This window comes from Rana temporaria, chromosome 7 (assembly GCF_905171775.1).
Source record: "Rana temporaria chromosome 7, aRanTem1.1, whole genome shotgun sequence".
Taxonomy (NCBI): domain Eukaryota; kingdom Metazoa; phylum Chordata; class Amphibia; order Anura; family Ranidae; genus Rana; species Rana temporaria.
In genome coordinates, this window is record NC_053495.1 from 193,698,298 (window position 1) to 193,714,264 (window position 15,967).

Below are 15,967 nucleotides of genomic sequence, written 5' to 3' on the forward strand. Positions count from 1 at the left end.
ATCTCCCACTACAGGGTGGACGCCGCCCTCTTGGCTACAGCCGAATTTGGCAGATCTGTCATCAGGGCCAATTCCTCTGCTCTCTAGGGAATAAAAATCTTTTGCATTGAACCCTCCCGACTGGCGAGTTATTTCCCAGTGTGTGCTGCCATGAATGCGTCAGGAAAACGGAAAATTGTATACTTACCTTTCCGTAATTTTCCTTTCCTGACGCATCTTCATGGCAGCACACAGCTGCCCACCCTACTGTTCAATGATGATATTTACGGAGAATAATGCCGGGTGTCTCCCCTTCAAATTTATAGCTAACCAATCCTGTCAGGTTGTGGGGGCGGAGCCACAACCCAGTGTGTGCTGCCATGAAGATGCGTCAGGAAAGGAAAATTACGGAAAGGTAAGTATACAATTTTCCGTTTTTTTGCACTATAAACAAAAATAGAGTGACAATTTTGAAAAAAAATATATATTTTTTACTTTTTACCTTAATAAATATCCCCCAAAAATTTATATATTAAAAAAGAACGATACGTATTCTTCTACATATTTTTCGTAAAAAAAAAAAAATCGCAATAAGCGTTTATTGATTGGTTTGCGCAAAAGTTATAGCGTTTACAAAATAGGGGGTCGTTTTATGGCATTTTTATTAATATTTTTTTTTTTACTAGTAATGAGCGAATGAGTAATCAGCGATTTTTTTTTTCCCGGTACTGCGACATTATGGCGGACACTTCGGACACTTTTGACACATTTTTGGGACCATTGTAATTTTTATAGCGATCAGTGCTATAAAAATGCATTGGATTACTATAAAAATGCCACTGGCAGTGAAGGGGTTAACACTAGGGGCGGGGAAGGGGTTAAGTATGTTCCCTGGGTGTGTTCTAACTGTAGGGGGGGTGGCCTCACTAGGGGAAATGACTGATCGCTGTTCATACATTGTATGAACAGAAGATCAGCATTTCTCCCCCTGACAGGACCGGGAGCTGTGTGTTTACACACACACACAGGTCTTCGCTCTGTAACGAGCGATCGCGTGTGCCCGACGGCGATCGCGCCCGTTGGGCACGCACACGGGAGTCGGGGGCGCCCCTAGTGGCCTGCGCGAGAGCCGACGTATAGCTACGGGCTCTCGCGCAGGGGAGCCGACCTGCTGCCGTAGGCAAGCAGTTAATCTGCTTATATTTTGCTTTCCCTGGTTCCTCTTTCCCTCCCTCATCAACATGCTAACGACATGTTTTAATAAAATATTTCAGTTTTCATTACATACCTTATTTTATACTCAGCTATGTCATAACTGGGTCTCTGTGCTGCTATGTGCAATGCAGGTAGATTATGACTGCTGGAAGGGAGGGATAAGGTATTGTACATGGCCTCCTAAAAAAATAAAACATCACCCTGCCTCTGTATTCCTCTCAAGATCCCTCCACCCCCAGTGGGCTGGCTCTTGGGAGGAGTTATGCAAATATCAAAATACCTTGATGAGTGGATATCAGTCTGGAGGAACGGTCATTCTTAGGTGTGCGCACAGGGTGTGCCGGAGGTGCCTGGGCACACCCCAATTGCATTAGCATTAGGCCTCATGTACACTGCTGCTGGTAAACGGACGTTTAGGAGCAGTTGGGCATTTTTTTCAACTGACCCTGGACTAGGGTGCCCACGTGTCCCGGATTGCCCAGGATTGTCCTGCAATTCACGTTTGTGACCCGTGCACCTTCATTCCGGGACAATACATTGTGGGCATATATTTTCTTTAATTTGTAATTTCAGTATAGGAGCGGAGCCTGTAGAACTGTGCAAGACTGAAAGGGGGGGGGGGGGTGTAGTCAGTGGGAATAGAGACCATGTCTCACTTTGGGTCAGTAAGAGGAGGAAAGGTGCCCCATCATTGGTATTGGTGGGAGGAGAAATGCTCTTCGTTGGTGTTAGAGGAAGGAATAGTGCTTCATCGTTGGTATCAATGAAAGGAATAGTTCCCCATAATTGGTGCTAGTGGGAGGAATTATGCCCCATCATTAGTGGGAGGTATGGTTCCCCATCAGTGGTGTCAGTGGGAGGAATAGTGCCCCATCAGTGGTGTCAGTGGGAGGGATAGTGCCCCATCAGTGGTATTAGTGGAAGGAATTATGCCCCATCATAAGTGGGGGTGGGAGGAATAGTGCCCCATCAGTGCCCCATCAGTGGTGTCAGTGGGAGGAATAGTGCCCCATCATTGGTATTAGTGGAAGGAATTATGCCCCATCATATATGAGAGTGGGAGGGATAGTGCCCAATGAGTGGTGTCAGTGGGAGGGATAGTGCCCCATCATTGGTGTCAGTGAATGGATTTATGCCCCATCAGTGGTGTCAGTGAATGGATTTATGCCCCATCAGTGATGTAAGTGGGAGGGATAGTGCCCCATCAGTGGGAGGAATAGTGCCCCATGATTGGTGTGAGTGGGAGGAATAGTGCCCCATCATTAGTGTCAGTGAATGGAATCATGCCCCATCATTGGTGTGAGTGGGAGGAATAGTGTCCTAATGTGTATGTCACTAGGGGGAATGGTGCCTCATTGTTGGTGATAGTAAAAGGATTCGTGCCTCATATCATTGGAAGGAAAAGAGCCCCAAGGGTCAGATAAATGCAAGCAAAGGGCCACAATGTGGAGATCACTAGACACATTCTGAGTACATGAGAAGTCAATTCCAACCAAAACTGATCGATGATGCTTCAATGTGATTAACCATTGTGTGGTTTCTTATCTCTTGGAACCCCCATTCTTCTCTCCATGGACAGTCCACTAGAGAAGCCTCACACTATATTCTGGATCTGTGATGAGCTCAGCTATTGGATGATAACAGGGACATGAGAAGCCAGAATGTGTTCTTCCCCTTCACATCAACCAAGTAGAACCCAAATCATCATTGGAATGCAGATATCTTTGTTGAAGAACGGGATGTTCTGTAATGTTTAAAGAGGAAGTAAACCCTTAAAAAAAAAAAAAAACCCTGAAAGACAAAGCCATAATGAGCTAGTATGACTCGCATACAAGCTCATTATGCATTACTTACCTTAGACCGAAGCCCATGAATCAGTCGGCGATGACGTCACTCCACGCATGCGCACGGGAGACGTCAAACACGGCCTTGCGGAGTTTAGCACGGCTATTGTTGGTGCGCCTGTGCGCCGTTGTCTATGTCATTCGGCGAATATATCCTAAACCGCGCAGATTTAGGAGATATTGCGAACACCTACAGGTAAGCCTTAATCTAGGTTTACCTGTAGGTGTAACTTGCAAAACTGGGTTCACAGGCACTTTAAGACTCGGCTCTAGCTTATCTAAGACACGTCTTCAGTTCTAATGAGTGTCAGGAGAATATCCCAAGATTTCTATCCACACAGCCAGCACAGACACCTTCATCCAATCACCAAGGCAGATGATGAGCGTCCCAGAACAGGATTGGAGGTATGAAATTTGTGGAACCGCCATGTTCTATCTACAGTGCCTTGCAAAAGTTTTCACCCCCTTGGCTTTTTACCTATTTTGTTACATTACAGCCTTTAGATCAGGGGTCTCAAACTCAAATTACCTGAGGGCCACAAGACAAGTTTTCATATGCCATGGGGGGCCGCATGCAAACTTTCAAACTTCAAAAACAACAGCACTGGTGTCAGCGAACACATTATTAACCCCCAGCACTGGTGTCAGCGAGCGCATTATTACCACCTGCACTGGTGTAAGTCAGGGTTTGACAAATTTGCTTGGAATCTAGGAGCCAGCTAAAAAAGTTAGGAGCCAGAAAACACACCCCGTCCCGACGGGCTTGCGCGCAGAAGCGAACACATACGTGAGCAGCGCCCGCATATGTAAACGGTGTTCAAACCACACATGTGAGGTATCGCCGCGATTGGTAGAGTGAGAGCAATAATTCTAGCTCCTCTGTAACTTAAAACATGCAACCTGTAGATTTTTTTAAACGTCGCCTATGAAGATTTTAAAGGGTAAAAAAGTTTGTCGGCATTCCACAAGCGGACACAATTTTGAAGCGTGACATGTTGGGTATGAATTTACTCGGCGTAACATTATCTTTCATAATATTAATAAAAATGGGGATAACTTTACTGTTGTCTTATTTTTTAATTAAAAAAAGTGTAATTTTTTCCCAAAAAAGTGCGCTTGTAAGACCGCTGCGCAAATACGGCGTAACAGAAAGTATTGCAACGATCGCTATTTTATTCTCTAGGGTGTTAGGATAAAAAATATATATAATGTTTGGGGGTTCTAATTAGAGGGAAGAATATGGCAGTGAAAATAGTGTAAAATGACATTAGAATTGCTGTTTAACTTGTAATGCTTAACTTGTAATACCAACGGCCACCACCAGATGGCGCCAGCTCACATCTGGTGGTAATAACTTGTAATACCAACGGCTCACCACCTCACCACCTCCAGCTCAAAAAAAAAAAAAAAAAAAATTTTTTTTTTTTTGCTCCCCTCACCTCCACCCTGCCTGGGGGCCATTTATAACTGGTCCGCGGGCCGCAAATGGCCCGCGGGCCGGTACTTTGAGACCACTGCTTTAGATTAATGTTTTTTTAATCTGAATTCTATGTGATGAATCAGAACACAATAGTCTAAGTTGGTGAAGTAAAATTAGAAACATGTATACATAAAACTATATAAAAACAAACAAACTGATAATCGGTAGACATGTGCAATTCGTTTAGTTTATAATTAGTTATTTAACGAAAATTCGGAAATTCGTTAATTCCGAATTTTCGTGTTAACAATTTTTTTATTTACGAATTTTCTGACTTCCGAAATTTCGAATTTCCGAATTTCTTAATTTCCGAATTTTTAATTTTTGAGTTTTTGTATTTCCGAATTTCGGAGATTCGGATTTTCGGAAATTTGTTTTTTTGAATTTTTCAAATTTTCAAAATTCCGAATTAAACAGTTTTTCATTTTCGAATTTTTACATTTTCAAAATTTCGAATTTAAAATTTTTCGAATATTCAATTTTTTTTCCGAATTTTTCGAATTTCGAATTTTTCATTTTCGAAATTTAGAATATTCGAATTCAAAAAATAAAAAAATCGAAATTTCCGGGAAACATACTTAACCCCTTCCCCGCCCCCTAGTGTTAACCCCTTCCCTGCCAGTGGCATTTTTATAGTAATCCAATGCATTTTTATAGCACCGATCGCTATAAAAATGCCAATGGTCCCAATAATGTGTCAAAAGTGTCCGCCATAAGGTCGCAATACCGAAAAAAAAATGCTGATCGCCGCCATTACTAGTAAAAAAAAATATTAATAAAAATGCCATAAAACTATCCCCTATTTTGTAAACGCTATAACTTTTGCGCAAACCAATCAATAAACGTTTATTGTGATTTTTTTTTAGGAAAAATATGTAGAAGAATACGTATCGGCCTAAACTGAGGGAAAAAGTAGTTTTTTTATATATTTTTGGGGGATATTTATTATAGCAAAAAGTAAAAAAATATTCATTTTTTTCAAAATTATCGCTCTATTTTTGTTTATAGCGCAAAAAATAAAAACCGCAGAGGTGATGAAATACCACCAAAAGAAAGCTCTATTTGTGGAAAAAAAGGACGCCAATTTTGTTTGGGAGCCACGTCGCACGACCGCGCAATTGTCAGTTAAAGCGACGCAGTGTCGAATCGCAAAAAGTGCTCTGGTCTTTGACCAGCAATATGGTCCAGGGGTTAAGTGGTTAAATTGCTTTCTCATCAAAATAAAGCATGGAGACATACATGGATAGATGGGGAAATTGCTATAAATAAAACATTTTCATTAAACCTTGTTTTTGGTTGGTGGTGCTCAGATGCAGTGTAGGCCCAGGTTCACTTTAACAGAATTCATAGTATTGTTACAATCTTCAGGGCCGCCATCAGGGGGGTACAGGCAGTACACCTGTTAGGGGCCCTGGAGGTCCCCAGGGGCCCGGATGACAACCCCCCCTTTTTTTTTGTAAGGGCGCCCCCTTTTTTTTATATATATATATTTTATTTCTTTCTTTTTATTAAAGGGCCCAGAGGTCCCCAGGGCCCCAGATGGCAGCCCCCCCTTTTTTTGTAAGGGGCCCAGAGGTCCCCAGGGCACCCCCCCCCAATTTGTGGAACCCCCCCCTTCTCAATTCATGGCCCCCCCACTTCTCAATTTTCCCAATTAGCGGCAGCACCCCCCCGCTTGACAATTCGCTGCAGCCCCCCCCCCCGCTTCTCAATTTGAGGCGACAGCACCCCCCCCCCCCCGGTCCTTTGCTCCAGGGGGCCCATGCCTGAAGCTGTGTAAGGGGCCCCATAATTCCTGACAATCTTACACAACACATAAAACACAAGATAAAACAAATCTTGCTACTAATATACTTTATTTTCTTTTTACGCCAATCACTTACTTTGATATGGGATTGACACTGGCTTCAACTATTGTTAAACATTTACAGCATTTTATTGTGTCGGGGAATTCTTGTATACCTAGAAAAAAAAATCAATAATATAGATTAGCAATAAAATATCACAGTAAAACAACAAGCATTGTATAATGCGCCTAAAACACATTTTGCAGAGTTAAAGGTGACTAAGCCCAAGAACAAACATGAGATATGTTGCCATTTACCAGACCCTAGATGTGGTGACTGCATTAGATTTATGTTTTCAAGTAAATAATGTACATATACTATTTGCATAAAAAGTACATTAAATACTTATTGATCTTGCCAGAATTTCAGGGTGCTGGTAAAGTACCGAGCATTAAACTGATCTTACAATGCAATCATCTTTTCCCAGCTATCTTCTGTGAACTACAGAACCCCTTTTTCCTATGTAATGTAGATGAGGAGAGAGGGAGGTGTCAGTAGTCAAAAACCAGGAAAGCAGCTTAGTGGGACAAATCTGCTCCTCCATAGATACAGTGCAGTGAGTGAGCGTTGCCACTGCTGGACAGGAAGTGTGAGACATGTGCAGGATCACCAGATGAAATAATAAGAAAAGAAGCCTGAAAAAAAGAAATATAATGCAGCACCTCATTTAAGAACCAGTTTGCTGGAATATATTACAATTGTGTGTTTCAGTTTAGGTCAGTGGTCTCCACATTGTGGCCCTTTGCTTACCTATATCTGGCCCTTGGGGTACTTTTCCTTCTGCTCATATGATAATTCTTTCGCTATCACCAATGACAAGGCACCATTTTTCCCACTGACACCAACATTGGGGCACTGATACCAACATTGGAGCACTATTCCATCCACTGACGCCAACAATGGGGCTCTGTTCTTCCAACTAATACCAATGATGGAACACTGTTTCCCCAACTGACACCAATGATGGGAGGTGGATTAGGGAGTTGGATTAGGGAGTTGGAGGTGGAGTTGGAGGTGGAGTTGGAGGTTGGATTAGGGAGTTGGAGTTGGGGTTGGGGGTTGGATTAGGGAGTTGGATTAGGGAGTTGGAGGTGGAGTTTGAGGTGGAGTTGGGAGTTGGATTAGGGAGTTGGAGTTGGGGGTTGGATTAGGGAGTTGGATTAGGGAGTTGGGAGTTGGAGGTGGGGTTGGGAGTTGGGTTTGGGGTTGGGAGTTGGGAGTTAGGGTTGGGAGTTGGATTAGGGAGTTGGAATTGGGAGTTGGATTAGGGAGTTGGAGTTGTGAGTTGGAGGTGGGGTTGGGAGTTGGATTAGGGAGTTGGATTAGGGAGTTGGGGGTTGGGAGGTGGATTAGGGAGTTGGATTAGGGAGTTGTGAGTTGGAAGTGGGGTTGGGAGTTGGGATTGGGGTTATGATTTGGGAGTTAGGGTTGGGAGTTGGGGTTGGTAGTTGGATTAGGGAGTTGGATTAGGCAGTTGTGAGATGGAGGTGGGGTTGGGAGTTGGGTTTGGGGTTGTGAGTTGGGAGTTAGGGTTGGGAGTTAGGGTTGGGAGTTGGGGTTGGGAGTTGGATTAGGGAGTTGGAGTTGGGAGTTGGAATTGGGAGTTGGATTAGGGAGTTGGAGTTGTGAGTTGGAGGTGGGGTAGGGAGTTGGAGTTGGGAGATGGGGTTGGGAGGTGGATTAGGGAGTTGGATTAGGGAGTTGGAGTTGGGAGTTGGAGTTGGGGGTTGGGAGGTGGATTAGGGAGTTGTGAGTTGGAAGTGGGGTTGGGAGCTGGGTTTGGGGTTATGAGTTGGGAGTTAGGGTTGGGAGTTGGGGTTGGGAGTTGGATTAGGGAGTTGGAGTTGGGGTTGGGAGTTGGATTAGGGAGTTGGATTAGGGAGTTGGGAGGTGGATTAGGGAGTTGTGAGTTGGAGGTGGGGTTGGGAGTTGGGTTTGGGAGTTGGATTAGGAAGTTGGATTAGGGAGTTGGGGGTTGGGAGGTGGATTAGGGAGTTGGATTAGGGAGTTGTGAGTTGGGTTTGGGGTTATGAGTTGGGAGTTGGGGTTGGGGTTGGAAGTTGGATTAGGGAGTTGGATTAGGGAGTTGGAGGTGGAGTTGGAGTTGGGGTTGGGAGTTGGATTAGGGAGTTGGAGTTGGGGGTTGGGAGGTGGATTAGGGAGTTGGGTTAGGGAGTTGTGAGTTGGAGGTGGGGTTGGGAGTTGGATTTGGGGTTGGGAGTTGGATTAGGGAGTTGGATTAGGGAGTTGGGGGTTGGGCGGTGGATTAGGGAGTTGGATTAGGGAGTTGTGAGTTGGAGGTGGGGTTGGGAGTTGGATTAGGGAGTTGGGGGTTGGGAGTTGGATTAGGGAGTTGGAGCTGGAGCTGTTTGAAGACAGAAATGTCAGTACCTGGTGGGGACTCCAGCCCGGGTAAAGGGGATATTGGGGCCCAAGGACTGGTCAGTTCTGAGGGTCTGGGGACTGAAGAAGCTAAGGCCAGTGAGTCCAGGGGGGCTGGAGAGAATACGGAAGTCTCTATTGGGTACAAGCTGGAGATGCTGGGAAAACCCTGTCAAGAGACCACGTGGGCCTGAACAGCAGGGGGAGACCAAAACAAGCAGAGGTCCTACTGACCAGAGAGCCAAGTGGCTCTGTATTTAAAATTTGTGTTTGCTGAATAAGTTGAAACCACTGCATGGAAATCCTGGATGGACTTTTGTTTTTTCTCTTTTAATAAAAGTGGGCTACCAGGCCCTTAACTCTAATGCCTGTGTGACGTGGACTCACTGTACAAAATACGCATCTACCACTGAGCTAGGCCCCCTCATATCACAGTATTTAGGAACTGTCAGGCGGGGGCCCCATGATTTCTAATGGTGGCCCTGCTGCCTGTCCTTGATTTAGAAATACTTTTCTGTTAAGATGACACCTATTGCCACAGCTGACATTGCCAGCTGATCCTGAGAGAGTTGGTGGTGGGGGGGTCATAAAAATTTGGCTATGGGGCCCCATGATTCAAAGTCTGGCCCCTGGAACGGGTCACTACGGATCCAACTTGGAAGGATCTATGAACGTGCAGCCGCAGTGAACTCAGATAACCTAAAACCCTCCGACTTCACAAGTATTTTGTTAGGATTGATCGCCGTCTAAAAATAGCCGCATTAAAATGTAGATGGTGCCGACTGAGAGCGGAGGAGAAATGAGGCTGAGCCGGGAAGAACAGAAGGACAGATTAATTCATTTTTGTGACACAGCTGAAGAGCGCGGCCGTACCACCGCGTGCCACCGCACTCCGTCAACTTCTCCTTTAATCGTTCAGACTGTGATGTGGCGGGGCCGACCTCGGTGCATTTCCCGAGAATAAATGTCTTCCCTTCGGACCGCTGACTCCGGATGTCCAATCAAAGCTAAGAATAAATCCGCAGCTCAATTAAATGCGGATCAATTCATTACCCGAGCTCTCGGTACTAGCCCATTTTATCTCCAAAGGAACGAGGTGTGCGTTACATGTTGTACTCATAAAACACTATAGGCCATAAAGCAGGAGAGAAAGCAAAAACAAAAGTTTAATATATTGCGGATTACCAATCCTTAACCACTTCAACCCCCGGAGGATTTGGCTGCCCAATGACCGGGCCACTTTTTGCGTTTCGGCACTGCGTCACTTTAAAGCGGAGCTCCACCCTAAAGTGGAACTCCCGCTGATCGGAACCCTCCCCCCCTCCGGTGTCACATTTGACACCTTTCAGGGGGGAGGGGGGTGCAGATACCTGTCTAAAGACAGGTATTTGCACCCACTTCCGGCCACACAGTCTCGGGCAGACTGCGGGCATGACGTCACCTCCCCCCCCCCCCTGTTGTGTGCTGGGAACACTCGGCTCCCAGTACACAGCGGGAGCCAATCGGCAGGCGCAGTGTGACTTGTGCATGCGCCGTAGGGAACTGGGCAGTAAAGCCGGAGCGCTTCACTTCCTGGTTCCCTCAGCGAGGATGGCGCGGGGGGGGGCAGCAGAGTGATAAGCGATCGCTTGTCCTCTGCTGCGGACGGCGCTGGACTCCAGGACAGGTAAGTGTGCAAATATTAAAAGTCAGCAGCTGCAGTATTTGTAGCTGCTGGCTTTTAATATTTTTTTCAGAGGATATCCACTTTAACTGACAATTGCGCGGTCGTCCGACGTGGCTCCCAAACAAAACTAACGTCCTTTTTCCCCACAAATAGAGCTTTCTTTTGGTGGTATTTGATCACCTCTGCAAACATTATAGCTTCCACTCATGTGAATGGAGCTGCTCTTCAAGAACTCTGCAACCTTGTGCAAAGCATGCAGCTGCAGCATGCTGGATCGAGCGGTTAAAGCAGGTAGCAAGGAGGCGATACAGTGCCTCCTCACCACCTGTCAAACGCCCTGTAAAAAGCAATGCGAATACGAATCGCATACAGACGGCAAAACTTTTGCCGGCTAACAAACAGAAACTACGTGGTTTTTCTGCTCTTTAGCGCCACCCTTTGGGCAACTTCTGCTTAGAGAGCACCGCTAGTGTAAATGAGTTCTTATGCCGCGTACACACGATCATTTTTCGGCATGAAAAAAAAACGTTGTTTTTCAGCATGTCGAAAAAACAACGTTTTCCCAACTTCATCATTAAAACGACGTTTCCCACACACCATCGTTTTTAAAAAATGATCTAGCAAAGCGCGGTGACGTACAACACGTACGACGGCACTATAAAGGGAAAGTTCCATGCGGATGGCGCCACCCTTGGGCTGCTTTAGTAAAAGACGATTCGCGCTTTTCTATCTGTTAGCGTGATGAATGTGCTTACTCTATTATGAACGGTAGTTTTACCAGAACGAGCGCTCCCGTCTCATAACTTGCTTCTGAGCATGCGCGGGTTTAAAACATCGTTTACCAAGTCGCTTAAGTGGCCCTCGCTCTTCAAAAGGTTGGGCACCCTTGCTCTAGAGAAATGCCTAATAAACAGTATAAACAGTAAAAATGTATTTTCCATTATTTTCAGGACTCCTTCCTACGTGGTTTTAAAGTCTTTACTGGAAGATAAAATCATAATTTAAAATGATGTATTTAACCTGTCACAAACCTTTAAGCCCCACACAAAGATCACATCAAGATATTTAATTCTATGCCCGTTATTATCCAAGCATTACATTTCTGAATACTTTACAAGCTTAGTGAAATGTTAAAGTGTCGTCAGTTAAAAATAAAATCCTACTGCAAGATCCCTGCAATAGAAATCCTTTTATACTAAATGGCCAAAATGTCCAACCTTCAATTTGTTCCGGTGCTCCAACTTCCATGAGACTCTTCAGCATTCAACACTTGGGTTGCCCTGTACACACGATCAGGCTTTTGCCCGGCCAAACTCACATCGTAATTCTGTCGGAGTAAGGCCCCTTTCACACTGGGGCGTTATTCGAGCTTTATTCGAGCGTTATTCAAGCTTTATTTGAGCGCTATTCGAGCGCTATTCGAGCGTTATTTGAGCGTTATTTGAGCGTTATTTGAGCGCTATTCGAGCGAAGCCTCATCTGCAATTCCAATGTGCTGGTAAAGCACCGCTAAGACCCCAACGTTTTAGGGCGTTTTTGCAGTGCCTCATTGTGAAAGGGTAAGGCGTTTTTACAGCGCTTTCAATTCATTTCAATAGAGAGGGGCGTTTTTGGAGCGTTTTTTTCAGCGCCCAAAAGCTGCTCCAAAGATGCTGCTTGCAGGACTCAGGCCCCTTTCACACTGGGGCGGGAGGCGCGGTGGCGGTATAGCGCCGCTAAAAATAGCGGCGCTATACCGTCAGAATTGTTGCGGTATTCGGCCGCTAGTGGTGCGGTATTAACCCCCGCTTGCGGCCAATAAAGGGTTAATACTGCCCGCAATTCGAGCGCTATTCGAGCGTTTTTCGAGCGAAGCCTCATCTCCAATCTCAATGTGCTGGTAAAGCACTGCGGCCGGTATTACCGCGGTTTCCCATTGTTTTAAATGGGAAGGAGCGGTGAAGGAGCGGCATACATACCGCTCCTCTCACCGCTCCAAAGATGCTGCTTGCAGGAGATTTTTTTCTCTCCTGCCAGCGCATCGCCTCAGTGTGAAAGCCCTCGGGCTTTCACATTGAGAAGGCTGGGCAGGAGTTTTTCAGGCGGTATTTAGGCGCCTGAAAAACTTCTCAGTGTGAAAGGGACCATTGAGATGCATGGAGAGCGTTTTATCAGCGTTTTAATAGTGCTATTTTTAACGCTAAAACGCTGTAAAAAACGCTAAACCGCTGTAAACGCTGAAAGGGGTCTAAAAGAGAACATTTGGGGGCAGATCCACAAAGATCTGCCTATCTTTAGGCAGGCGTAGCGTATCTAAGATACACTACGCCACTGTAACTTACTTTTTCTTCTTGTGAATCCTCAAAGAATTCGCACGGTAAGTTACGGCGGCGTAGTGTATCTATTGCGACGTAAGGGCGCGCAATTTCAAATGGGAGTGATGGGGGCGCATTCTATGCAAATATGTCGTGACCCGACGTAAACTACTTTTTTTTTGAATGGCGCATGCGCCGTCCTTAAAATATCCCAGGGTGCATTGCCGCAAGGACGTCATTGAATTTGACGCAAAAGTAAATGACGTCACAATCCTATTCATGAACGACTTACGCAAACGACGCAAACAAATTTAAATTATACGCGGGAACGACGGCAATACTTAACATTGAGTACGCCACCATATAGCAGCTTTAACTATACGCCGGAAAAAGCCGAACGGAAACGACGTAAAAAAAAATGCGACGGCCGCTCGTACGTTTGTGGATCGTCGGAAATAGCTAATTTGCATACTCGCCGCGGAAACGCCACCTAGCGGCCGCCGAAAAATTGCATTTGAGATCCGACGGCGTACTAAGGCGTACACCTATCGGATCTAACCCAGATGCCGTCGTATCTTGTTTTGTGGATACAAAACAAAGATACGACGCGGGAAATTTAAAATTACGCCGGCGTATCAATAGATACGCCGGCGTAATCCTTTTGTGGATCTGCCCCGTTCTCTATCCAAACTCTTATGGAATTCCTCTGAATATCTGATGGAAAAACTCCGATGGGGCATACACACGGTCCGAATTTCCGATGGAAAAAGTCAGTCTGACTTTTTCCATCGAACATTCCGATCGCGTGTGTACGGGGCATAAGTCTCTGTGGTTCCTTCCTCCGAGATCTAAATGACTCCTTGACTCAGCAGTGATGCACAGGGTGGAGGAAGAAACAATAGGAACGACATCACACAACACTCCTGGAATTATTGAGTGCCGAACAGTCTTATGGAGGTTGCAGCACCGGAACAAAGAAAAGGTAGGAGACACGGGCCACCAGAAAGATGAGTGTAAAGCCTCGTACACACGATCGGATATTCCAACAGGAATTGTGTGATGACAGGCTGTTGTCAGAAAATCCGACCGTTTGTACGCTCCGTCAGACAATTGTTGTCGAAATTTCCATAGACAAATGTTGGATAGCATGCTTTAAAATTTTCCGCCAACAATTGTGTGTTGTTTGATTTTTTCTGATCGTGTGTACACAAGTCTGTCGGACAAAAGTCCAAAGTACAAACATGCAAGCTTCGAAGCAATGCTCACCAAACACAACATTAGCAGAAGGTGCACAAAGGGTGGCCCTAAAGCACTAAAAAAATCACATAGTACGTCACTACGTTCGTGTTTGTTGGCCAACAATTGTGTGCTGTTTGCATGCAAGACAAGTTCATGGCCAACGCCCTTCAGACAAAAGACAGAGTCTTTGTCCGCAGAGAACCTGTTCGTGTGTACGAGGCTTTGGATGAAAGTTGTGTGAATCTTGATGAAAATATTGATAAACAGACCCATTAAGATTTTGAATTTTACTTATGAAAAGACAATATTATTTTTTTCCCAGCAGTGTGAAAAACACAAATCTCTTGACACACAAATGAATACTGTAAGCCGAGAGCAATGTGAAAAGTGCAGAAACCCATAACAGCCAATCAGAAGTCATTACAACAGCCCTAAACCACGGAAAAGTCAACCTGGACTGGTTGGCGTGGGCTGGTTGGTGTGGGCTGGTTGGTGTGGTTGGTGTGGGCTGGTTGGTGTGGACTGGTTGGCGTGGGCTGGTTGGCGTGGACTGGTTGGCGTGGACTGGTTGGCGTGGGCTGGTTGGCGTGGGCTGGTTGGCGTGGACTGGTTGGTGTGGGCTGGTTGGTGTGGGCTGGTTGGTGTGGACTGGTTGGCGTGGGCTGGTTGGCGTGGGCTGGTTGGCGTGGGCTGGTTGATGTGGGCTGGTTGGTGTGGGCTGATTGGTGTGGTTGGTGTGGGCTGGTTGGTGTGGGCTGTTTGGCGTGGGCTGGTTGGTGTGGACCGGTTGACGTGGACTGGTTGGCGTTGGCTGGTTGGCGTGGGCTGGTTGGTGTGGGCTGGTTGGTGTGGACTGGTTGGTGTGGACTGGTTGGTGTGGTTGGTGTGGGGTGTGGGCTGGTTGGTGGGACTGGTTGGTGTGGGCTGGTTGGTGTGGGCTGGTTGGTGTGGACTGGTTGGTGTGGACTGGTTGGTGTGGGCTGGTTGGTGGGACTGGTTGGTGTGGGCTGGTTGGTGTGGACTGGTTGGTGTGGGCTGGTTGGTGTGGGCTGGTTGGTGTGGGCTGGTTGGTGTGGGCTGGTTGGTGTGGTTGGTGTGGGGTGTGGGCTGGTTGGTGGGACTGGTTGGTGTGGACTGGTTGGTGTGGGCTGGTTGGTGTGGGCTGGTTGGCGTGGACTGGTTGACGTGGGCTGGTTGACGTGGACTGGTTGGTGTGGAATGGTTGTTGTGGGCTGGTTGGCGTGGGCTGGTTGGCGTGGGCTGGTTGGTGTGGACTGGTTGGTGTTGGCTGGTTGGTGGGACTGGTTGGTGTGGGCTGGTTGGTGGGACTGGTTGGTGTGGGCTGGTTGGTGTGGACTGGTTGGTGTGGGCTGGTTGGTGTGGGCTGGTTGGTGTGGGCTGGTTGGTGTGGTTGGTGTGGGGTGTGGGCTGGTTGGTGGGACTGGTTGGTGTGGGCTGGTTGGCGTGGGCTGGTTGGCGTGGGCTGGTTGGTGTGGACTGGTTGGTGTGGGCTGGTTGGTGGGACTGGTTGGTGTGGGCTGGTTGGTGAGGGCTGGTTGGTGTGGACTGGTTGGTGTGGGCTGGTTGGTGTGGGCTGGTTGGTGTGGGCTGGTTGGTGTGGGCTGGTTGGTGTGGTTGGTGTGGGGTGTGGGCTGGTTGGTGGGACTGGTTGGTGTGGGCTGGTTGGTGTGGGCTGGTTGGCGTGGGCTGGTTGGCGTGGACTGGTTGGCGTGGGCTGGTTGGCGTGGACTGGTTGGCGTGGGCTGGTTGACGTGGAATGGTTGTTGTGGGCTGGTTGGTGTGGGCTGGTTGTTGTGGGCTGGTTGGCGTGGGCTGGTTGGCGTGGGCTGGTTGGCGTGGAATGGTTGGCGTGGGCTGGTTGGCGCGGGCAGGTTGGCGCGGGCTGGTTGGCGCGGGCTGGTTGGCGTGGGCTGGTTGGCGTGGGCTGGTTGGTGGGACTGGTTGGTGTGGGCTGGTTGATGTGGGCTGGTTGATGTGGGCTGGTTGGCGTGGGCTGGTTG

The 15,967-nt window shown here is 47.1% G+C and overlaps 1 protein-coding gene across 3 annotated transcripts in view; it reads right to left on the reverse strand.

Annotated features, from left to right (window-relative positions):
* LRRC7 (leucine rich repeat containing 7) overlaps positions 1 to 15,967 on the reverse strand; it is a 221,302-nt gene that overhangs the window by 184,552 nt on the left and 20,783 nt on the right. For all 3 annotated transcript variants that reach the window (XM_040360720.1, XM_040360719.1, XM_040360721.1), the window contains exon 3: positions 6,402 to 6,480. In XM_040360720.1, the coding sequence (XP_040216654.1) occupies positions 6,402 to 6,480 (79 nt within the window). The remainder of the gene's footprint in view (positions 1 to 6,401; positions 6,481 to 15,967) is intronic.